Genomic DNA, 25062 nt, shown 5'->3' on the forward strand with positions numbered 1-25062 from the left:
GATATCCACCCCAAACCCCCCAGCAGCCAGGGTGGGTACCTAAAAAAGTAGGGGACAGGATGGTCCCCCAAATAAATCAGGACGGCTTTACCAGGGTGGGGTGGTAAGGACAACCTAACCTGTTAACAGTCTATCTGTAAGCCTCTTGCAATGCCCCATCTGGCAGGGTGTGGATACAGACTTTTTCGGTAAAAATCATTCCTGCTGTGACTTCCCACAGCACCCAGAGGTGCACGAGTGTGTCCTTCCCAGTAGTTGCCTTTCTGTGCATTCAGACTACCTCAGGTGGGCACCTGGAGACCCCCCAGCTTCCCTTCCCAATCTTGAGGCACAAGAACTAACACCGTCCCTGGGAACAGCCATTCCCAGCTCCTGCTTTGGAGGCAGCAGTGGCTTCAGGCTTCGTGGGAGCAAAACCAGCCTCTCACATCTCACGGCACCAGTTCAAGGTGTCCTTCTGTCCCTGTCTAGTGAAGGACACGGCCAACCTCATCCAGCCACAGCCAGTGTAAAGGCCACCTGGGCATATGGGCGGCTCCCGGGCAAGTTGGTGCCCCGTTTGAGTCTGTGATGCCCAGTCAGCTGCCTAGAGATCTCTCGGTGTCCTCATTGTCATCCGTGCTCCAGGTCAGCCCCCCCAGACCCTGTGTGATGACTGCGATGTTCCCATCCACGTGTCCAATATGGTAGCTGCTGACCACGGGTGGCTCCTGAGCACTGAGCTGTGGCCCCTGCCCTGGAGGAACTGATCCTGTTCCGTTCTGTTCACTCCATTCTAGTCTGTTGTCTTCATTTACATTTAAATAGTCACATGTGACCAGTGTATGTGACCGCACAATAATCTAGAGACAGGTAACCTTAGCGACTAAGTCTAAGACGGGTGAGCTCTTCCCTGCATTTCCTCCCTGTCAGGCGACAGCTTCTTTGTGTGTGTTCTTTCTGAGTGATGAGGCCCCTTCCAGTTTTGTTCCTAGGCTTATATTCAGCAACGTGATTTGATCAAAAACATCACCACAAAGAGAAGAGAATGAACCAAAGAAAGCTTTACTTGAGCCGCCCTGCAGATCATTCTGAGGCCCTGGTCACTGTCCAAGTTTACATCTAAGCCATTTCACAAATACTGCCGTAACCGCAGTCTTCCGAGCCCCCCACAGATGTGACAGGTCCAGGTGCATGGTTCCCTGTGGCTAAGCACTGGAGCAACGCACCATCCCTCAGAATATCTGTATGCGACAGCCAATGGCCACCCCGTTGGGTGGCACAGATGTACTCGCCTAATCACCTGATAGCGTTGAGTGGCCAGGGGACACGATGCCAGCACAGCTGCAGGCCCCAGTAAGTATTCAGTCCGCCAGACACCCCCTGAATACCTGCACAGGTGCAAGGCACCGTAGGCTGTGAGGTAAGGACAAGGATGACCTTTCCGTGTCCTCAAGGATCTGACTCAGCAGGCTCCCTTCCCCTGTGCTCCCCACCATCACCCCTGGCACGCTTGGTAATAAGTAAACACTGCGTGACTCGATGGTTTATATCACCTTGCTAACCTCAGGGGACTTAAGGCACTTTGGGAGAAAGAAACTTGATTCAGAGCTCCAGCTCTCATCCCTGGCCCTCTGTGGTTCTTATGCCCAACGACAGAATGAAGGACAGGCAGTTTGCATGGACCTGCTTCTACGTTAGTGCTCTACGTTACCTGAGTTTTCACTGGCTTCCCTGAACCACCCCACAAATTTGGAGCATGCTGACCTCCTACCAAGTGGTATCCAAGGTCGGGAGGGGGAAATCTTTCCAGATCACAGCTTGGAGAAAAAGAACATGTGACTGGACGAGCTTTAGATCTAAAAGGTGAGCACATTCATGCCACCACTTTACAAGTTGGGTTTCAATTATACACAAACCAAGAGAAATAGAAATTTATACCAAAAAGGAAAAAGGATGCAGCAGTCTCGAGCATTCTCGAGAGAGCTCTGTTTAGACTGAGGTGCAAACACTTCCAATTCAGATTTCCAAATATGCCAAACAATAATTACAAGTGCACCCTCGACCCTCTCCACGTTTCACCACGAGCAAAGGCAGACAAGGAGATTTTTGTAACTAAATGTCACAAAGAGTACGTACAAGGAAATCCACACCTTCCATGTGTGTTTGCACGTTATTCCAAAATATAAAAGTACAAAAATAAAATATCTGCCTTTTATATCTAGAAACATCAGGAAAAAACATAACTGCTTCTATTTCTCAGTTATCTGAGCAGTCACAATTTACCAGGTTTTTCACCCTCCTGTGTAGTCTGGAGAGGGCACAGAAACAGACAACAGGGACTATTCATTCAAGGAAACCAAATTCAGGACAAGTGGAACAAACACTAACCACGTCTGATAGTATCCGTGCGTGGGTTCTCCCACACAAAGCAGGAAGGGAGTTTAGCATGGACTTCACATTAGGGACAGTGTGGGTTATGTGCTGGGAGGGGATTACTCTGGGACATCTGAAAACAAGCCGACTGAGAACTGTGTTCTAGAAGGCCAAGTTAAGGGCGTGGGCACTGGGTCTTGGTCACAGCCCATCACTGACCAGCAGCCCTCTTTTCTTTGTGCTTCTGGTAGGCGCTCAGGATTTCTGTGATGATGCTGGGGTCTTCCAGGGTGGTGGTGTCCCCCAGATCCTGAGTTCTGTCTGTGATTACCTTCCTCAGGAGCCTTCGCATGACTTTTCCAGACCGAGTCTTTGGAAGACGTTTCACTATCTGGCAAGGAAGGGGAACAATATTAGAATCTCAGGTGCTGCCCACATTCCCAGCCAGTGTCTGACTGCACTGACATAAGAGGGGTTCTTCCCAGGGGATCCTGAAGCCTATGGTCTCTGGTTTCATCCACCTATAACCTGGACCTGAAGTTGGATGAACCCAAAGGGCAGACTCAACTGCAAGTCACGCTGAAGCCTCCACCAGGCGAGGGTTCACCTGTACCTGGGTTCACCTCACTGCTGACACCTGTTTCTCCCATAAGCTACATTAGTGACGGCGCCCAGGTAGCAACAGAACCAAACACGTGCCACAGCACCTCGTCTCCACTCCCGGGACTGGGTCTGGGTTGGTTTTATCTTATATATGAGGTGAGAGCTACTTAAGAGAAAAAAATGTTGTCTGGCTAGTGTGTGAAAATTTAGCATTTCACATTTTCAAAAAGCCACAACCCATTCCAGGTCAATGGCAGTACACATTAGGAGCTGCATTTGGGCACTTGAATAATGACCTTTCTTTTGAAAGAGTTCAGTTCATCGAGGGAGACTTTAGGTCTCCCTGAAACTCTGGTCCCCAGGCCAACACTATGACCTTGTGCCACACCAAGTGAGGCTTCAGAGGACCACTTCCAGAGGAAGGAACACCATGGGGGAAATGTGAACAAAGGAAGAAATGAAAAGCTAAGGGGCTGACAGGGTGGCCCAATTCTTCCACGAAACTACTCCAACCCAGGCTCCCGCAGATAAGGTCTGGTGACATCTCTCTGCTGGCACTGAAAAGGTATTCAGAAACCACACAGGGGCTGAAGAACTCTGGTACTTTCCACATGTTTCTCCATTTAAATTCCCTAATTTTCTTCGGTTCCTGTAACCAGCCAAAGTAAGAGAGCATCCGATCTTGCCCAGCACTACCCCTCCACAGGAGAGCCGCTATTCAAATTCACGCTGCTATATCTCCCTGCCCCCCTCCCTCTCTCTCTGACAATACAGCCACCTGCCACCCTCATCTACCCCAGGAAACGAAACAGCTAGTGTCAGTTTCGCTGCGATGTTAGTTCTGGGAAGTGGAGAAGGAGGCGGAGGTGAGCAGTGCAGTCGAACCAGAGGCATAAGTCCGCTCACCAGAATCTGATCGGGCACAGCGTACTTGGCGATCTTGGTGGCCACTGTGGACCTGAGCTCGCTCAGCACCACATCCGAGTCACCTGCACCATCTTTCAACACGATGAAGGCAAATGCAACTGAAAGGAGAGCAAGATTTTGGGATGTGTTAGCCAGAATGTTGTACACAAATCACCATAAATTCAAAGGATTTCAAATCATGTCGATGACCTTGCCGCAGTTGGTCTCTTTAGCTGCATCCATGAAGATGCATATTGTCCGCACTGCAAGGGAAAGCGATTCTGTCAGTTCCTCTGAATGTCCCAGGTGGGTGGGCAAGTGTGGGTGAGAGCTTGGCGCCGTGGCTCTGGTGTTGCCTGGCTGTGTGTGTGACCTTGAACACAGGACCTAGCCTCATTAACTGTGCTAGCACCTGTGAAATAGCCTGTAACATGGGTCATAGGAAATTTGCTATCAGCTCCCATGACATGGTACAAGGGAACACTGCACGTGGCACTAACTTTGTGCGTATGTGTCCAACATTGTAAGCACTAGCCACAGTGCACAACTAAATTTAAATTAAGTTAAAAATGCAGTTCCTTGGTTACACGAGCCACAGGACGGACAGCTCTGTCATAGCAGAAAGTCTGTTGGGTGACAATGGCCATCCCATACTTTAGCACAGACACTTTGTCAATATCCTACCATGTTCCAGAAAAGATTTACAGTGGCTCCCACATATCTCTAAATGCATTTCTTTTCAATTTATCTGGGATAATCTTATATATGGTATGACATCAGGATCTAATTCAATTTTTTGTGCACATGAGCAGTCACCTGTCCCAGCACCGTCTGGGACAGTCTGTCCTTTCCCTCACTGACCTGCAATGTCCCCCTCTCTCATACACAAAGTTTTTATATACGTGCAGCCCTTATTGTTCACCTCTATGTTTATTGCTATACCATTTCCATCTCATCTTAATGAATTCTCCTTCCGGCACATATCATCTAACATACTCTGTAGTTTCCTCATTAATCATGTTTATTGTTTATGTCTCCCTCTCCTCTAACCCCTAACCTCCACAGCATGTCAGCTCTAGGGAGCAGGAACTTCTGTCTCTTTCACTCTCTGCTGTGTCTCAGTATCTACAACTGTGCCTAGAATATAGTAGGTGCTCAACAAATGTTTGTTAACTGCATCAATGAATGACTTTCCTGTATAAGCGACAATCTATAGAAACTGACAGCCTTTGCCTGGAAGCCTCCCCCCATTTCCACCTGGCAAACTCCTATTCATCCCTCAAAACCCAGTTCAGCTACCTTGCACTCTGTGAAGCCTTTCTGATTCTGTCCACGAATGCAGCTGTGGCACTTGTCATGTGGCAACAATTGTTGGTCCCTCCTCAGTAGGTTGTGAGATCTTTGAGGGGAAGGGCTGCATTTTTCTCTCCTCTCGGTATTTGAGATTTCAAAAGTCCAGGCCCAAACCACAGGGGCTCAGAGGAAAGGGACAAAGCTTAACACCTGAGCTGGCTGGGTAGGCCCACTGAGATGTTTATTATGGATTTAATGAAAAACTTAAAACCACCAAAGCAACACACACTGATTACCAAAATTAAAACACCGCAGAAGTATATAAAATATAACTGCACCTCCCGCCCTGTCTCTCTCCTTTCATTCCTCCCCTTAAAGGCCGTGAAGAATGATGGGTAGAAGAGGCTGCTCCTGCTCCATATCCTGGCTTTGCCACTTGCTAGCTGTGTGGCCTTGCTACCTGGGAGGAAGCCACTTAACCACTCTGTGCCAGTTTTCTACTTGTAACCTGGGGAGCTAACAGTACCCGTGTCATGGCTATGTGCCAGGATTAAATGGTGACAGCCCCTGTACAAAACCCATAAGGCGCAGGTTCTCAGGGGCTTCTGGCAGCTGTTCCCAGACCCAAATTTTAAAGTTAACTTCTGGGTATATACTGCCGTCTGTTAAACCCTAGAGGGATCACACTGGACAAGCTGCCCTGTGTGCTTCCCCGTCTCTAAATGGCGCCCTTCCCTGCAAGTCGCTTGTACCTGTAATGAGATGGCAATAAAACGAGCCTGGATTGAATTCTGAGCAGAAATGGGCTGAACTCGGGGACTGGGGAGGCAGGCCCATGGCAGAGGCACAGCACTTAGGTCAGAGCAAGTACAGAGAGAATGGGGACTATAAAGGCACAAAGCTTTGGCAGATGGCCGTAGAGTTTGCCAAGAATAGTTAAAGGGTTATACATTACAAATGGACAGATGCTCAGTTTTGTAAGAAATCAGAAATATTCGTATCCTCATGCTCATTATGTGCAGTTCTCCCCCACCAGCCTGGCAGACATTAAAGGGCCTGGCAACATCAGAGTCCCGTAGGACGCCAGGAAGCGGTGCTGAGAGCTGCTTATGGGAGCATGAAGTGTCCCAGGCCTCTGAGAGTCACACATGAAGACCGGTTCCCATCTCCACCCCCTTCTGATCCCTAATAGCCCCCCATATATCCCAATCCCCTGTTAACAAAGAGAAGGCAGCCTCATGGGAAAATCCTTCTCGTAACAACTGAGCATGGTTTTTTTTTAGAGTACTGAAGTAAATATTAATTTTTACAATGGCCTAATTTAGAGAAAGGGTTGAGTAAATAATGGAACAGTGGCAGGTGACCATTGGGACACATATGGCACAGAATGTCTCTGACAGCAGGAGGAAGAGTGCCAGATCCCAGACCACTTTGCAGGGCAGCAGAGGCCAGTCCACCCAGCAGTGCAGCACAGGATCAGTGAGTCTCCAGGTCACGCCAGGCTGGTGTGGCCACTGTGTACCTGGCATTATAACACTCAGGTCACCCTGCCCCTTCCCACACCCACCTGCTCAGGAACTGGCAGACTTTGGAACAAAGTGTGTCCTCGTTAAAGAAGACAATGCTGATCGCTTGTTCTGCAATCCCCTCCGTGTGTCACTGTGCAGTGGGAACCACAGGTCAAATTCCTCTAAAAAGAGCTCAAGAGCCGCAAAAGAGTACACTGCAGAGCACACGCTGATCTGCCAGCATAGCAGTAGAGCTGGCACTGGAAGCCGTGCACGGGCATGTGCAAGGAGACACTGTGAGCAGGGCAGGGCATTTCATAACTCCTCTGTAATGGTGCTGCCAGAGTCACCATGGACAGAGAAGCAAAGTCCCCAAGCTCAGCTGGAGCCAAAGAGCTCAGGGCTGCTTGTGGATGAGTGTCCTTCATGGACAGGAGAGCTAGGGCATCTCAGAAATCTCACCTTAGTCTCACAGGCATGCCATTCTGCCTCCTCACCCAAAATCTACACTTCAAAGAGACGAAAACCAATAGCTTCACCCACAAACACCCTGCCACCCATCCTCCAGAGTCTGTTCTTTTTAGAGAGGTGTTGTGATGGGAGCGAGACCAGAGGAGTTCCTCTGTGGCACTCACCTTCCCCTTTGATGTCGTGGGGACAGCCAATGACAGCAGTCTCGGGCACTGCGGGGTGGCTGGCCTGCACAGAACAGAATATAAAGGCAAAATATGTGGGAGGTGGGATACCTGACACCACCGCAATTACAGCTCCCAATCTGAGGCTAACACGGCCTGTGCTCACCAGCGCGTCCTCGATCTCTGCCGTCCCCAGCCTGTGGCCGCTGATGTTGATGACGTCATCCATCCGGCCCGTGATTAGGTAATAGCCTCCCTTGGTTCGGTAAGCTCCATCTCCAGTGAAGTAGTAGCCTGTTCCACAATGAGGGAATTCAGAGCCAGCACCGCCGAGCCAGACCCAGCAGGACTCTTGTCCTTCCGTAAGAGACCCATGTCCCAACCTTGTTCTACAGAAGAAAGCTCTGAAGCCCTGCACTCTGCTGCCATCCTGCCTGCTGGCCCTCCTTCAACCCCTCATGGACACACTGTCTACATGTGCCATCTGGCTGTGTGCTAGTGAAGGGGTAGATGGCTCTGAAAACAGAATGCAATCAAGACTGCAGATGTCTTGGGAGCAGAAGACATAGAATGAGTGCACTCAAGCTTCCCCAAAAGTGTGTCTTATTTACAGGCTTGAGACTTAAGATAATGGGTTCCAATAGTTATGCTGTATATGTAAACTTCCAACCCAATGACACAAAAGCCAACTGGGGGGAAAAGGAAGCCAGAGGAAAACTTCCAGCCATCACAACAGTTTTCCTAAGAGCCTAAAGAGGATGCACCGTGGGCCATGCTCAGGGCCCTGCATGCCCTCCCACTTAACCCCACGATGTTCCTTCAGTGAGTCTTTTCCCATTTGAGACATAAAGTCAGGGAGCTAAAGAGGAAGGGAGGGAGCAGGACTCAAACTCATGCCTCCAAAGTGCCTGCTCTGAACATGCACTACGTACACTCATGGTCACCATTACCTTAGAAAGGTTTTCTGAGAACAAGGTTCCAGTAGTGTGTGGGAAGGTACCACACACTCACGTTGGCCACCTCACCTGGATAAGCCTTGAAGTAGGCATCCATGAATCTCTGGTGGTCTCCGTAGATGGTCCTGGCCATTCCTGGCCAGGCCTGTGAGAGGCACAGAGCCCCAGACACATCGTTGCCCTCCACAACGTTTCCCTGCAGACCGGGGGAGACATGATTTTGAAAATATGGACAGGCTCTGGTTGAGAAGAAAACAACTGACAATATCGCTCTCCTCACTGCTTTGCTTGAGACAGAAAAATGACAAGCGTGCCCCAAAGGATCTGTCCAGAGCTTTCTCCTCTGCAAGGAACCCTCCTCAAGAGGGCTTCTGAGGAGAACCTGGGGTCACCCCACATGGGGACTGTACCCGCTGTGTCTCTAAGAGGAGACTCTGCAGTGCACGCTGCATGAGGACACAAGCCCTCTCACCTCCTGCCAGACCCCGGGCATGTGTGACATGGGTGAGTGGGCAAAGGGGGCCAGGAAGGCAGAAAGAAACACCAGGTGCTCAGTGGGGTGCACGTGGAGGAGAGAGTCACCTCTGTGAGGCCCTTACACACCTTCTCATCCAGGAGAGTTGGGACAATGCCAAAGAAGGGCCTCATCGCCATGGCGGGGAGGATTTCTGCGCCTTCCTCCGAGGGCCGTGGTGCAATGCAGATGCCACCTGTTTCTATGGGGATGACAGGGAAGAAATGCTGATGGGCCACGGGGCCAGTGACATGTTTATCCAAGCCAGGCCATCAAGAATCTGGGACAGACACTCCAGCTGGTGCTCTCCAAGAGTGGGAGGTGGGCAGAACTGCCAATTTGGGGAAAGGAAACGGCACCCACTGTCACAAGGACTTTTCTCTGAGGCAAAGCTGGACTTGGATTCTGGTCTCCTCCACTGTGGAATGGGAGTGGGGCCCCGGCAGAGGGCTCAGTCCCAGGTGACGTGGCTTCACAGCCCAGTGGGTGCTGCCTCTCCTCCTCCAAGGCCCTGTTTGTCCAGCCCTCACTTCAGTGGAAAGGTGGAGCCCATGTAGGTGCACAGGAAGATGAAGAATTGCTTCTGGACCAGTGCCCCAAACAACAACAACAGATGGCCACAAATTCTGTTTCCACATGATCTCCCTGGCGCTTCCCTCTGTCAGCCTGCATGGAAAACACCTCATGGGACTCAGCTGTAATCTCAGTCCTGTGCCCTCCTGAATGGATGAGACCTGAGCCACTCAGAACGTCCCATTTTTTGGCTTCTGGAAAGACAGGACCTCAGCTACATCAGTGGTGGTCTCCTGCTCCAAGCATCCTAATAAGTCAGATACTAAGAGAAGAGGAGGCAAATCCAAACAGAACGCCACAGAAAACTCCTACTAAAATTTCCCACTAAAATTTAGATTTAGACCTACCAACCCCCTTAAACAGCAGGCTCATCCTCACACTTGCACTCAGAAAGTGGCCCTTCGGAGGACAGTGAATCTTCGCTGAGCACTTACTACGCCGGGTCTGGGGCACCCCAAGTGGACAGTATCATCTCATCCATCCTCATACTGAGCCTGGAGGGGGCACCCCGCTTTACAGAGGGGAAAACTGAGTCTCAGAGCCACCACACACCCTAAGTGCACAGCTGCAAAGCCAGGCTCCACCGCTGAGGTTGGCAACAACCAGCTGTGTCGGGGCCAAGGCGTTAGTGGGGTCGGATCTGCATCCACACAGCCTCACGCCTGGCCCTTCACACTGGGCGCTGGGCCGCGTGTGCTCAGGGCACTAACAGGAGAGGACAGCGACTGAGGGAAAGGCCCCCCTGCGAGCCCCGTGCCTGGTTCCCAAGTGCGCCCCGACCCTCTTCTGGGAGACGCTCTCACCTGTCTGCCACCAGGTGTCCACCAGCGTACATCTGCTGTCCCCCACCACATTGTGGAGCCACTCCCAGGCCTCACGGTTGATTGGTTCCCCCACTGAAATCACACACAAAAGAAAAAACGATATTAATAGACCTGAATAAACCTGAAACCAAAAGGAATAGATTGTTATGGCAAAACAGCTCTATAATTTTCCTGAGAGACATAAAAGGAGGTTTGAGAAAGCAGTGAGAGCAGTCACATTATGGCCATCAAAGAAATACAAACTAAATGAGATATTTTCACCACTGGACGGTCAAGTATAAAAAATTTTTTAAAAATGACAAGAATGTAGGGGAAAGAATAGCACATGTACTGTAGGAGTGTAATTTGGTACAGCAATTTGGGGGAGCAATTTGACTACTTCTCTTAATATTTAAAAGCGTGTACATCCTATAGAACCACTTTGGTCCACTGTTTGGGGAAGATTACCCTAAGGATAATGTAGGTTTATCTTTGTCCGCAAAACTGTCACTCCTGACACACACTCCAGAAAAACGAGTGCCTGTGTTCACCCAAAATGGATTCAAACGAGAATGTCCACAGTGGCCAAAAACTAAAATACTACCCACTGAGAGCGGAACGGAGAAATACACTGTGGTGTATTTATGCAGTGAAATACCATAAGCGTGGAGGTGACTGAGCCGCCACGACCCCAACACCGACGGGGGGAGCCTCAGAGTCACGGCCCCAGCACTCGCGGCAGGCACCAGAGCAGCGCACGTGGCACAGGCCCGTGGGCAGAACAAGCGAGTCCTCCCCACGGACAGCAGCCAAGCAGTGGGCAGGTGAGGGCTCCCGACTGGGAAGGGCTTAAGGGGGCCTCTGGGGACTGCAAATTTCTTCTTCTTTTTTTAACCCTCACCGGAGGATACTTTTTCCACTGCTTTTCAGAGAGAGTGGAAGGGAAAGAGAGAGAGAGAGAGAGAGAGAGAGAAAGAGAGAGAGACATCCCTGTGAGAGAGACACACTGATTGACTGCCTCCCGCACGCACCCCGGCTGGGGCTGGGGATCGAGCCTGCAACCGAGGTACCTGCCCTTGGCCGGAATCGAACCTGGGACCCTTCAGTCCGCAGGCCGGCGATCTAACGACTGAGCCAAACCGGCCAGGGCGGGACTGGAAATTTCTATGGCCTGATCTGCATGTGGCAATATATTTATACATGTAAATAGTTCTCAGGCTGAACACCTGACATTTGTGCATTTCACTACATTTTCTACCTCAGTAGAAAAGGGGAAAGTGTTTATGCCCTAGGACTATTGTTTAACTCCTGCGTTCCGAATGTGTATGCCTCCCAGATTTATGTCCAAATCCTAGCACTAAGACACTACACTAATGAAACACCCACACCAGACTAGCATTCAGCCAGAACTTGCAGGTTATTACACACTATTGCTAAAATACTGAAATACTCTCACGCTGATTGCCTTTTGCTTGGGACCACCCATGATGTAGGAGCTAACCAAGGCCTGTCCTGACTGGGGTCCCCCATGCTGGTCACCCAGGTGGCTGACCTTTGTGTGTATTGCCTCTACACTCACCTATGCCCACAACGAGGCAGGAAGATGCCACTGCAGCACTGGTTGATACTGGGAAACTGCCAATGGCCACAATAGCCAACCACAGGGATGTGACTACAAGGACCATGTCAATCCCCACAGGAGGGTCTGAGCAAGTTCTCAGAGCCATATGGGAAGCTCTGGCTATTGCTGAGTTAAAATAAACATAACATTATACTAGTGCAGTGTAATTACATTCATGATAAAGAAATCATCTCCAAGCTGAGCTGTGTGTTTGCACAGGAATATAACTTTGAAGAATGTGCTAGGGAGGACTTCAGCTTTCACTGCAAAGTACCGAGTTTTGCTTTTTATAATAAGATTATACCTGTGTTACTTATAAAATTGAAAGTTAAAAAATTTTCTTAAGAAATATGTATCTTGGGGTAGAAGTCTTGAGTGAGCTAGATTCTGCTGACTGGTAAGAGTAAAAGAAGCCAACATACCCAAAGGCTGAAGTGCTGTGAGGGCTAATCCAGCCGCCTAGAATGGTCCTGAGCTATGACCACAGCAGGAGACCAGCACCAAGCTGGCCCTGCCCAGGTATGAAACACAGTTGGTCTGAGAGTTGACAGCCCAAGTTCCACAGCAGCCAAGGAAATCCCCAGGAGAAACAGCACAGAAAAGGCCTTGAAGGAGGGTCGGGGACTTGAGGCTGGAGGGGGCATCAGGGCACTACAGGTAAGGGGGGCAGAGTGAACCAGGGCCCTAAGTCCTGTGCCAGCACTGCTCACCCTCATCAGTGACAAGTATCGTGTGCACACCATCACCAAGCTACCTCTTCCATGGACAAAACTGGTAGAAAGACACATCCCAGGAAAAACCACCAAGCAGATCTGTGTATCCACCAAGGAGCATGGAGGGCCTCCCGCCTTGTTTTCCCTCCTGACCACACCTGGCAACACGTGTAGGGGCAGAAATGAAACGCGTCAGGGAAAAGCAGAGAGAACAGGCAGTTCCTCCCAGTTAGCCTCTGAATGAACCCCATATCCTTTCCCCAAAGCTTCCGTGTCCTTGGCAACCTCTGTTAAAACTAAAAATGGAGATAACCGTTGATCTTGCAACTACCTGCATGGGAATATCTATGGTGAGAGCAGTGCACAGGACACTGACATTTATGACAGCGCTTGGAAATAATCGGGGCCCAGCACAGGAGAATGCTCAGTGAACAGCAGTTGACTTTCACAGGAAATCCGACGCAGCCACGGAAGAAAGTGCTCAGGCCATAATAAGGATGAACCCGTAAGGATGGGCACAGAAAGTGTCTGGAGTGCTGTGCCCCACACTGTTAACTGCTGTGGGCTCTGAGGCGGGGCTGCCAGGCCTCTGCTTCCTACTCGATGTGGCCTGGCATTGTCTGAATTCACCACAGACATGGCCACACAGCTTTGATGATTACAACCATTTAGAAGCCTGCAGTGGCTCTGACAGACAAAACACACACCCCCTCCAGCTACAGAGCAGTGCTCACCTGACCCCAGAGTCCGCAGGGACGAGCGGTCATACTTCTTCACCCAGGTGTCGCCGTATTTTAGCAAGAGCCGGACAGCCGTCGGGGCACCATAGAACTGATTGATCTTCAACCTCTGCACTGTCTCCCAATACCGACCTACAAAAAGACTCCAATTCAGTCAGTCTGAGACCCACCAGACGGTATCTATTTCAACCTAATTTAGGGGTCAGTCAACAATACTGGGTCCTGGATATATGCAAATACCTCCACTGTTTACAAAAACAGGATTCATCTCCCAACACCCAGATGAGAAGGGAGACCTCCGCGAAAGGGTTCCCTGAGGCAGTCGTCCCCTGGCACACCCCCATCTATAGGGTGGCCCGTTTGTGAAAAGCCTCCACCTGGCTCTGGACAGCTGCACCCACACAGTGTACCCCATATGATATAGTGAGGAATCAGTTAAAAATATGTTACTGTGTACTTAAAAATCACCCATGTAGCATTAATATAGAACTTGCGTTCAGTTGCATTTAAATGGTCTCTAAAGTGGTGACTGGTGCTTCCCCTGGATTACTGCAAACAGGCCACGAATGCATGTGTCCCAGGGGCCAGGGCAACTGCCCTGCATGTACTCACTTCACTTCCCATTAACCACCTCCCCCAACTCACCACCATTACTCTGCACACGGGAAGCCACGCTTCAAACAGTTGAAGTGACTGCACCTATGACATGGCTCTTAATCCCCAGCTATGTCCCTACATAGTCTTAAAGAGCATGCAGCCCCACTGGGAGGGTGGAGAGGAGCAAGGGGAGGTGACAAAGACATCCCACAAACATAATTGTCAGCTCTGTGGGATGCTTGGGAAGAGCCTTCTGGCAGGGCCACCGCCCCTGGATTACATTAAAACAAATACTTGGTGACACTGTGCTGAGTGGGAGGAAGATGCCAAGGTGAGACATGGCCACGTCCTCCAAGTGGAATCAGTTCATGGAGGTGGCTCAAGGCCACACATGACACACTCTGATGGAACAGCCTTAAAGGCACAAGGAGCAGGCAGTAGAAAGCCCTCTTCATCTGGGGGTCCTGAGGAGGCTGGCAGTTGGTCTGGGCTTCGAGCAAGGGCTGGATCTGGTCAGGAGGCCATAGAGGTAAGAAGAGCAGTGCTAAGGGGAAGGCCCGAGGCAGGCAGTTTAGGTTGAAGAACGCTGGAGTGGGTGGTCTTGAGACAGCTTCCAGTACCAAATTAGCTCCCTTCTATTGCTCATCTGATCTTATTATGGACAAGGCCCCAGCTCAGTTTGGCAGCTATGCCAGGGGACCATGAACCACACAGCCAGGCCAGAGTACAGGCCTCTTCTCCACCCTCCTGTGAACCTCTCCTCCTTCCTCAAGCTCCCTCCCAGGAAACCTATTTGGGTTCCCAGTCCTCACCAGGATCAGGGTAAACCGGAGTGCTCTCAAAAAGGACACTGGTCGCTCCATTGCAGAGGGGCCCATACACCACATAGCTGTGTCCAGTGATCCAGCCAATGTCAGCCACACAGCCGAAGACGTCTCCTGGCTGGTAGTCAAACACAAGCTGCAGAAACAGGAAAGGCTGTCAGAAGCCTATGACCCCACGTTCCCACATGTCAAGAGTGTTCTATAACTACAAAATGTAGCAGCTCCACTGGCCACCGAGAGGAGAGGAGAAGTTGAAAAGGCAGTTACTGGTACAAATAAGAGCACACTGACTCTCGCAGAGGACAGTGAAAGAAGCCAGATGTCAGAGTGTACACTGTATAAGCCCCAGCTTGACAGACTCAATCTGTATGCAGAGGTCACACTAGAGCTGGTCTTGCTGGGGGACTGCCTATGAGGGGCATGTCAGGGCCTTCCAGGGGCTGAAGATGCCACATGCTCGTGTGTACTCACTGGTAAAACTTTAGCTAGTGGTATGTATAAGGGCATCTTTCTGCATTGTTATAACATAATTTTAAAAATTTTTAATTGATGTAGTTTTTTTTAATTCATTGATTTTAGAGAGAGAGGGGAAGGAAAGGAGAGAAACAGTGATTTGTCATTCCACTTATTTATGCATTCATTGGTAGATTCTGGTATTTGCCCTGACTGGGGATCAAACCCTCAACCTTGGCATAACAGGATGAAGCTCTAACTGAGTTACCCGGCCAGGAAAAGTTATGCCACAATCTTTTGAATCCCTTAAAAACTGCAAAAATATTAAAGTAAAAAAGGCCAACAAATGTCTCAAGCATCATTAGCTTCTAAGAGCCTCAGACATGGATGTCTCCTGCATTCTTGCCAAAGGGTCCAACCTGAGCCTGATCCCGTCTCTGGATCTAAATGCTCTTTGCAGGAAACAGAGGACAGAGGGACAAATGGCCAGGTGCTGCAACTAAGTTTAAGGACATGGAAGGGATGGAGGGTCACCTATAAGCTTAAACATGCTTAAAAGACATATCAAAAAATGGCAGTAGCAAGAGTAAGCTGCAGGACCTAGGGATGCACATCCAGGTGACAACTAGAGAAAGGAAGACACAAGACAGTGATGCTGTAGACGTCAGGATGTGGGGAGGAGGCTGAGGGTGGACACCTATGAAAGGGCTTCATTTCCTGAATGAAGTGAGTCTGCCACACATTTGACTTGGATGGTTTTCTGTATATATTCTATTTTGCAACAACATTTTAAAAAAATTGGGTCCAGTCTTCTGCCAAAGACAAACACTGAGATTCTCCAGGAGTTCCCAGACAGCACAGTGGTGGTCTGGACATGTCTAGGTCCCCGTGGAGTCATGTCTGAGCGAGGGTGGATTCTTTCAAGGGAAAGACTGCTCTTTCACTGCTCTGGTACATCAGGACACTCACATCCCAAAACCCTACAGAATTTGGGAACTAAAAAGATTTTTAATTCAACTCGAATCCAAATTGTCAAGTCTTTCAAAGGGCTGGAGATTTCTTTCCCTGCAGTTCTTGGAAGGAGAGATGGTCCCTGGGGCAAGCCATTCTTCAGAGGGCCCAGCAGGCAGCTGGTGCCCTGACCCCACTGCACACGGCCAAAATCAGTTCACACCCCATCAACCCTTCAGAATTAACTATCCTTTTCCCTGACCAACCCAATTGCCCTAGCCTGGCTGGCATGGCTCAGCGGCTGAGCATTGATCTATGACCCAGGAGATCGCAGTTTGATTCCTGGTCAGGGCACATGCCTAGGTTGCGGGCTCGATCCCCAGTAGGGGGCGTGCAGGAGGCAGCTGATCAATGATTCTCCCCTCATTGATTTTCTATCTCTCTCTCCCTCTCCCTTCCTCTCTCTGAAATCAATAAAGACATTAAAAAAAAGAAAAGAAACCAACTGCCCTAATATCCTCTGCATGTGCACACAAACGAGTGCTCGTAGAGACACACAGGTGCACACACACACAGACACATGAGCACACACACAAACACACATCTACAGAAGGCTGAAAAGTCCTATTCCTAATACTTAAACAAAAAATCTCATTGTACTAAAACAAATTCAAAAGATGGTCCTCATCCCTATATCCTTTTGTTCACATAGACAGTTTCCTGGAAATGCAAAACACTTTGGAAATGCAAAAAAAAATAAGAATCTCTCACCTTTAACTTCCAGAATGTTAATTGTATAAAAACTGATGGAAACAATGTGATTCATTCTGTGACTTTCTTGGTATTCTGACTCAGTGTTTATATTTTCCAAAGTATTTTTACTTACAATATATATTGATCTTTGCACCATCCCCAGGAACTGAGGAAGGGTGGGGTTTTCCAGGTGAGAACATTAAGGTCTAGAAAGGTTCTGTGACATGTGCAAGGTCACCCAGCAGCCAGAGGCAACCATCTTAATATGGATTTGTATTAAGTGTAACACACTGTATGCTCAGCCTGGCTCTGTACCACATCTGTCTTTCTGCCTCACTTTCAAAATCCTTAAGGCTGGGTGTGAGTGGCCGCCACTGGGGCCTGGACATTGCCACTTAAAGGCTGTGTATGCGCGTTCAGCACCGAGGGCCTCGTCCACTTTCATTGCACGGAGTTCGCCTCCTAAGTGCCCCAGCCTGGCCACTCAGCATATTTCACCCCCACCCCCGCCCCCCCTTCCCACAGTGACTGGGATTGTGGGCCCCCTCTCTGGCCCCTGGGGAAGCCAAGTTGACAGCCTGGCTGGGAGCCTGGTGGGCAGAGAGGAGGGCTGAGGCAGGGAAGATACCACTACCCAGGGCTGTGTCCCAGCCTGATTCGATGGGCTGGGGCTTTCTAGTCACCTGGTCAGACACTTCCCTTTACTGCTGGCACCTGCTGGAGCTGAGTTTTGCCTCCTTCAACAGAAAGGGTCTGGCCCATAGATGGTATGTCCCACCTGGAAAGTGCCAGCCGCTTCCCCAGGCAACCGGGGATGCCATGGTAAACTGCAATCACCCACCAACATTTAAATGATACTCATTTCTAAACTGACTGGAATAAAAAAATGTGTCATAGTGGCCGCTTTCTAGTCCCGAAGATGGCCCACCGTAACATAATTTCCATGTACTAAATTTAAGTTTCATTATAAAAGTAAATTTTAAAATATGGTCCCAATGAGCAGGGTTTAGAGGTCATGATAGTTTTAGAGGCCATGAAAATGTTTTACTTTCTCTTAAGATCAGGAGGCAAAAGTGATCTTTTAAGTAAAAAAAAAAAAAATGTTTTAATATATAATAGTAATATATTCATCCTTATACCAACACTGTTGTATTTTTTGATATTTTTTTTATACAAGAAGGGGCCCAAGAAGGCCAAAGTGTCTTGGTCCTGAGCATCAGAATGAGACCCTGCCCGTGAGTGTGTCAGAGCTGGTAAGGGCCCAATTCCTGCAGGCTTTCAAACCAATATACAACACAGGCACATAGGCAAAGGGCTAAAAACCAGCAGTGAGACTCAGGCTTGGGACCTGGACTCTTACAGAAAAACAAGACTATGTGCCCCCTTCCAACCCACTCCATTGGGCTTGTGCCATGACTCACAGCTGCCCTGCTCACGAGCACACTGCGGGAAAACATGAGCCCCTCACACCCACGGGCACTGCTTTATAGCAAGAGAAGTCCTAGCCCTAAATCCAGCCCCACCTGGCCCCCCGCCCAATCCCACCAGGGAGGTGAGCACCTCCCATCTTCCACCCACCACCAAGGCCATACCTTGTGCGTCAGGGCAGCAAACAGCAGGTAGCCTGCCTGGGTGTGCACGAGCCCCTTGGGCATCCCAGTACTCCCGGAGGTGTACAGCAGGAAGAGCATGTCCTCGCTGCCCATGCTTTCTGGGGCACACACGGGGTCTTCCTTGGCCATTTCCTGTAAGGGGGAGACAAAACCAGCCCCATCCAGTTAGCCTCTCCCCTCCACTAGGCTTCCCTGAGAACACCTCTCCCCAGCTGCTGTGACCCGGCAGACTGCATCAGAGCTCATCTTCTCTGGCCTGCCCGAGTTCAACTCCAGATGCAGAGAAAACACAAAATAAAAGGCCGAATCCAATCATTGCTGCTACATTAACTGTTTCACTGTGCTTGTGGTCTTTGAGTTCCACCTTCCCAACTGGGATGTAAGCCCATCAAATACCACCCTGAACACCTCCGGGGACCCAGATTCAAAAGGACAATCTGACAGGACTCAGACCCAGTTAACCCAATAATAATCTCTCCCCATCAAACTGCACAAAGCGCGGTAAACCCACCTGCTCAAGGGGGACATCCCGAGGCCCCATTTGGACCTTGTTGTCCGTCCTGTGAGCCACTAGGACATGCTGGATGGTTGGGCAGTGCTTCACGGCTTCATCCACTATTTTCTTCAGCTCCACCACGCGCCCTCCCCGCAGTCCTTGGTTGAAGGTGATCACCACCTTGCACTTTGCTGACAGAGACGATGGGCATTTCTGATTAGTTTCCTCTCCACTTTGACCCTCACAGCCCAGACGGGCAACCACGCATTCCAGGCACAGGAGTGTGACAGAGAAAGTGCAATAGTGAGGAAAAGAGTCAACAAAACAGGAAAGGGCGTGCGTGCTTTGCAATCTTTGTGTAGCATACAGAAGCGCCAGGCCTCTTCCCAGCTCTGAGGGCAGCGGGAAATAACTGGAGACAAGTAACTTTGAAGCTGAACACTTCCTGCCTTCCACCAGTCCTTTCTACCTGCCCCAGAAGCTCTCCTAGGTAACAGGCCATCACATCACCCCAGCCACAGCCACAATGAGGCAGAGACCAAGAAAGCTGGGCAGCGAGAGACTGAGCCCCGCTATGTCCTATGTGGCCCATGCACTATCTAGGGCTGAAGTGCCAGAGAACAGAGACCACACCCCAGGTGGAAGCTAGGAGCTGCTGGCCTCTACCCTCACCTTCAGGGGACAGCCCTCCAGGCTCACAACTGGTTTTCAATGACCCAGCCAAGGCTTAGCTAGGCCCAGGGCAATGTAGGACTGACCGGAGCTTCCATGGTTAACCTAGGGGGAGGCCCAGAGCAAGGAATCCTGTACAAACACAATCAGGCCTCAGGACCACAAAGGAATGACCTCCACACTGTGCCCTTAACTTGGATGACCTGAAGGAATCAGGTTACAGTGCGTTTTTTACACGGCTCCCTAAGGGAGAACCTGGAACAAATATCCAGGATAGTGCTGGCCAGTGGGGCCCCATCCACATCGCTCTAACCTTTCAATCCCTCTCCACCAAGGCCTTCTTTTGGAACCACAGACAGAAGTGCTTGGGAGTTACCCCGACTCCGGCAGCCCTCAACAAGTGACTCTCAAGAGCTGGAATATAAATACCCCAACTCCTTAGTCCCTGGGTAGAAGGGTTCTCCTGACACGCGTGGCTTCATCATCCTACAGGGTTTCCCTGTGGGACTGAGTTCTGGTCGCCCACTGTGAAAGTTGGTCTTATTTCATTCCTCTTCCCAGCCTCAGCCCCACTGCCCTAGAGCACTATGCAGGACCACTTCCCAAATGAACTTGACCTCTCATCACAGGGTCTGCTTCTTGGGAGCCCTAACTAAGGCACCAATCTCCCTGAGCCTCTCAGTCTGAAAAGCAATTTCTAGCAACATACCCACATTCTTTCTTCATCCCAAGAGCCCTAGAATTCTCTAGTCGGGTCTTTGCAGCTGGATGACTCAGCAGAGTCATACAGGGGTCAGAGATATAATCTAGACTCCCTAGGGTGCCAAGGCCAGTGCCATCTGGCTCTGCCTACCAGGGGCCCCTGGCCACACACAGTCTTTGCTCCTTGGACCTTGATAATCAGTCATCTTGTGTAAACAAATTCTGTTGGATAGAATCTGTCAGAAACTCTCCAAGGCCTATGTCTCCCAGACCTAGGACTGCTCCAGGTGAGCTTCCTGCAGGGAAAGGTGACAGATGATCCAACAGGTTCAAATAGGCCTTTCTCAAGGAACCTCCGCAGGAGAAAACATTGGCCTGCCCCACCCAACATGCTAGAATTGTGTTACGTGCGTTTTAGCTCCTCTCCAGCTTCCCATGGCCCATGTCTCTCTCCTGGGGCTCATTTGTCCAAGGCCTCTACCTGGGTAGTTGTCAAGGACAGGAGCCTGTGTGCACAGGTTTGGTCCCTGAGAGATCTGTGGGGAGCACATATCGCCTCGTGGTTCCCCATAGCTGGGCAACAGGGACAGGGTGAGTGCACAGCACCAGGGCATAGGCAGGATCAGCCTGATGCTTTATCTGGGAGGATTCGATTTACCTTCCTGGTTTCTGAGCAGGTATCAGCATCTGTATTAGTCTTCTATGGTTCCCACAGCCAATTACCATAAACTTAGCGGCACAAACACTAATTTTTTAGTTCACAATTCTGTAGTCCAGGGGAGCTTCACAGGGTCCTGTCTTAAGAGTCTTAAGGCCAAAATCAAGGTGTCAGGGTGTTATTGTTGTAATTAGCTAGCTAATATTAAAATAGAAAGAAAGCAAAGAGGAGGCCAGACATTGTAAGCATGGTCCTTTGGGCAGCTTCACCAGTAAGGTGGAGCTTTACACTCCCCAGGGAACCACTGCAAATCACTGGGGGATGGGGTCCAACAAAGAGGAAGATGGGCACATGCACAGTGAAGTCGGGGTGACATGGGGAAGGGGCCTGCCTGCCGGCCCTACCTGGACAGAGATAATTGGCTAGAGGGACGGAGCCACTGAAAGCACATGAAATCCTAAAGGGTTCATCGGCTAAGCTCCCAGGTAAAATCCTGAGACAAAGAGTTCATGCTCTCTTCTTCCTATTCCTTCGCTCCTGCTCCCTTGCAGTCACTTGCGCCGTGGCCCACCCGAGCCCACATGTGGCCCTACAAGCCACATGGCCCATGGCCATGCAGACCCCACATGCAGTGGACTGCAGCTGGGAACACAAGCTAAGCTAGCCAGGTGCTGGACTGGACCAGCCTTTGCTATGGAGTGGAAGCTCTGGGCAGTGACTTTAATTCTAGCCCTGCTGAAGACAAAATGGGACTTTCCCATGGCGAGACTGAGGGAAACAGGACCCTGCAGGGAAACTCCCTTAATATTACATCATCAATAAAGCTTTCCACGATACTTCATCCTCCTGTGCGGGCCTCAGGGAATTCTTGTTCCTGTGGCACCCCAAAAGCTCCACTTCTAGCAGTAACAAGTGGGCATGCAGAGGGCATCCCACTGGAGGCTCTCGGGGAGAATCTGCTTGAAGGCTCATTCGGGCTGTTGGCAGAATCAGTGCCATGTCACTGTAAGACTGAGGGGTCCCCATGTCCTTGCTGTCAGCAGTGGTTGTTCTTAGCTTCTAGAGATACCTACATCCCCTGTATCTTCAAAGCCAGCAAAGTCCTTCTCACCCTTTGAACCGCTCTGACCTCCCCTCTGCCACACGTCTTCTGTCTCCAGCCAGAGGAAGTTCTCTGCTTTTAAGGACTTATGTGATTAGATTGGGCCCACCTGGATAATCTCTCCATTTTAAGGTACATTACAGCCCTTCTGCCATGTTATAGAAGATATTTACAGGTTCTGGAGGATTAGAGTGTGGATATCTATGCAGACCATTATTCTTTTCCCATAATATCTCTCAGAGCCATTCTCCTCCCCTCCCCACCACACCTCTCTCTCTCCACTCCTCATATGGCCTGAGAGAGAGTAGATAAAGGGATGTGGAGTGCTCACAGCCTGGAAGCCAGGCCAGGGAACTAGAACTCTAGAATAGTACATGCCACCTGAGGTGGCTGCCCAGCTCACGGTGAGACACCGGTGGCCATGCCCATACTACCACCCTCCCAGGGGAAGATTAAAGACAACTGCAAATTTCTGACCTGGTCTCATACTACTCCTCACAGCGAAGTAGAGTCTAGGTCCCATTCCCTTGAATTGGGAAGGCCACTGACTGCTTTGACCACTGGAGTATAATTATAATAATGCTCTATGTATTCTGGGCGGGCCTTTAGGATAACTGGCAATTTCCACTTCCATCCTCTTGGAGCCATGCAGCACTATGTAACAAGTCTGGCTACCTGAGGTTGCCACGCTGTGAGGAAACACAAGTTAGTCAAGTGGAAAGTGCCACACGAAGAGGAAGCAATGACTCATAGTCCCCCACCGTTCAAGACAACCCAGCTGATATCCCAGCCATCGTGGAACAGGGAAAAGCCATTCCCACTGTGCCCATCTGACTCCTGCCCCACAGGATCATGAAATACAATAATATTTATTGCTTTGAGCTACTGTTTTAAATACTAAGTTGTGGAGTAGTTTATGACATACCAATAAACTACTCAGCAATAATTACACAGCAATACAAAGCACTCCCTCATTGACCCAAGAGGATACAGATACCAGTCCCAACAGAGTCCTATCCCCAGGAATCTGACAACTGAATAGCTGGACACAGAGATTGAAGGATACTGGGGAAGAGACCTTATAATGACCAAGTTAGAGAGAATATTTACAGAAGTGTCTCTTACTGAGGCCCTCAGAGCCTCAGCCCCTGCCCTCCCATGGCCTGGTTGTTTAGGATTCCTGAGGTTCTGGGCAGTGCCCAGCATCCAGCTACTAACTCCCCATATGCTAAGTCCCCAGAATCAACCGCTGTTACTTGTTTCTAAGAATTTCAACAGAAACACTTGGGCATATCTGCAATAGAGAAAACAACGAGCCTAGTGTAATGATAAAAGTCTGAACTCTTGGGGTAGAATGCCTATCTTCAAACCGTGGCTCTGTCACTAACTAATGATATGACCTTGAGCAAGTCACTTAACCTCTCTGTGACTCAGTTAAAAAGTGAATAGTAAGATTCCAATAAAGCAAATTCCAGGGCCAGATAGCATCGCTGGTGAATTCTACCGAACATTTAAAGACAAATCAACATCAATCCTTCTGCAACTTCCAAAAAAATTGCAGAGGAGGAAACACTTCCTAATTCATTCTACATGGCCAGCATAGAACGGTATCAGTGATCCCAAAGCCAGACAAACACATCACAGGAAAACTACAGACCAATATCCCTTATGAACTCTGATGCAAAAATGTTCAACGCAAAATGCTAACAAATTGTACCCAGCAGCCTAGTATCTGGTTTTGGAATTTTCTTTATTGGAAGATTACTATTCAATTTTTAAAGTCAAGGATTATACATCAGGACAGTGGGATTTACTCCCAGAATGCAAGGATGGGCCAAGATGAAAATCAATCAATGTAATATACCACCTGGGTAGGCCCTCAGGCACACTGTGCTCCTCCCACCACTCAGCTGGTTCCTATGCTGTTCCCTCCACCTGGAATCTTCCCTCCTTTCCTCACCTGGTTACATCCATCACACTCGGATCTCAGCTCAGAACAAATGCTTGTTCAGCAATGTGCACTCAGCCTGTCCCTGGTAGTGTCTGTAATCTTTTTGTGTCACTTTTATTAATGTCTGTCTCTACTTTAAGTCCAAGGAGCAAGGACCGGGGGCTCTGTATTCCTCCCTCCCTCCCTCTCCTTGCCCACACGCTCACCGTCATTGATCCTGCCAGCCAAGGACTCTGCACTGAAGCCAGCAAAAATGACTGTGTGGACAGCTCCAATCCTTGCACAGGCAAGCATTGCAGCCACAGCCAGTGGGGACACAGGCATGTAGATGGCCACACGGTCCCCTCGACGCACTCCATGCCTCTTTAACGTGTTGGCCAGGCGGCATGTGGTCTCCAAGAGTTCCCTGTGGCACAGAGAAGAGAAGGCCATTAGAGATGGAGGAGGCCCGAAACTCAGAGCAATCTGGATAGGAATAATTCTGCAAGTACTGTATATACCCAGCCAGCGACTGGAAGCCAGCAGACAATCAAATCCTTATCACACGGTGGGGTCGTTTCCAGAAAATAACGTTTTTAACTTTGTAGACTGGTATTGACAGAGTCACTGTCACACTGCTGAGGTAAAATGACTGTCCTTGTGTCCATTTAGAGCATGGCTTCTCAAAAGCCACAAACGTCCAAAGCCTAGATCATCATAGCCCCGAGACTTCTTAAAACGTTCAACTCCAAAATAGAGATTTCATAAGTAAGACGGTGGAAATATGCAAGTCCCAGGTTTTTCAATCAACACAGTCCAGGGGCACCGAGGGAGGCTCTTGCCAGGCAGGGCCTCAAGCTCATGCAGCAGACGCCAACTGTGAGCCCGCAGTGAGGCGGGAGGGAAGGCAGGCCCGCAACACAGCCACCCTCCACGCAGCGCTGAAGCAGTGCTGGTGGGTAGTGAGAGCACCCACTTCTCTTCACGCTAAGTGCTAAGTGGGGACAGCGGATGGAACCTGTGCAGGGACACACCGTCCCTCACCTTTCCCCTCCCTCACATGACCCACCCTCCACTCTACTATTTTCCAA

General features: G+C 49.8%; 1 protein-coding gene across 1 annotated transcript in view; it reads right to left on the minus strand.

The window, feature by feature from the left end:
- Positions 1-1028: 1028 nt before the first annotated feature.
- Positions 1029-25062, minus strand: part of ACSS1 (acyl-CoA synthetase short chain family member 1) — a 49902-nt gene continuing 25868 nt past the window's right edge. Inside the window, exons 3-14 of the mRNA XM_081148619.1 lie at positions 24199-24398; positions 18923-19098; positions 18391-18543; positions 14630-14777; positions 13215-13352; positions 10147-10239; positions 8860-8972; positions 8326-8452; positions 7467-7594; positions 7301-7364; positions 3865-3983; positions 1029-2746 (exon numbers count right to left, since the gene is read on the minus strand). Of these exons, the coding sequence (XP_081004745.1) occupies positions 2567-2746; positions 3865-3983; positions 7301-7364; positions 7467-7594; positions 8326-8452; positions 8860-8972; positions 10147-10239; positions 13215-13352; positions 14630-14777; positions 18391-18543; positions 18923-19098; positions 24199-24398 (1639 nt within the window). The 3' untranslated portion in view covers positions 1029-2566. The remainder of the gene's footprint in view (positions 2747-3864; positions 3984-7300; positions 7365-7466; positions 7595-8325; positions 8453-8859; positions 8973-10146; positions 10240-13214; positions 13353-14629; positions 14778-18390; positions 18544-18922; positions 19099-24198; positions 24399-25062) is intronic.

The sequence above is a fragment of the Miniopterus schreibersii genome, assembly GCF_964146895.1.
Source record: "Miniopterus schreibersii genome assembly, chromosome: 10".
Taxonomy (NCBI): Eukaryota; Metazoa; Chordata; class Mammalia; order Chiroptera; family Miniopteridae; genus Miniopterus; species Miniopterus schreibersii.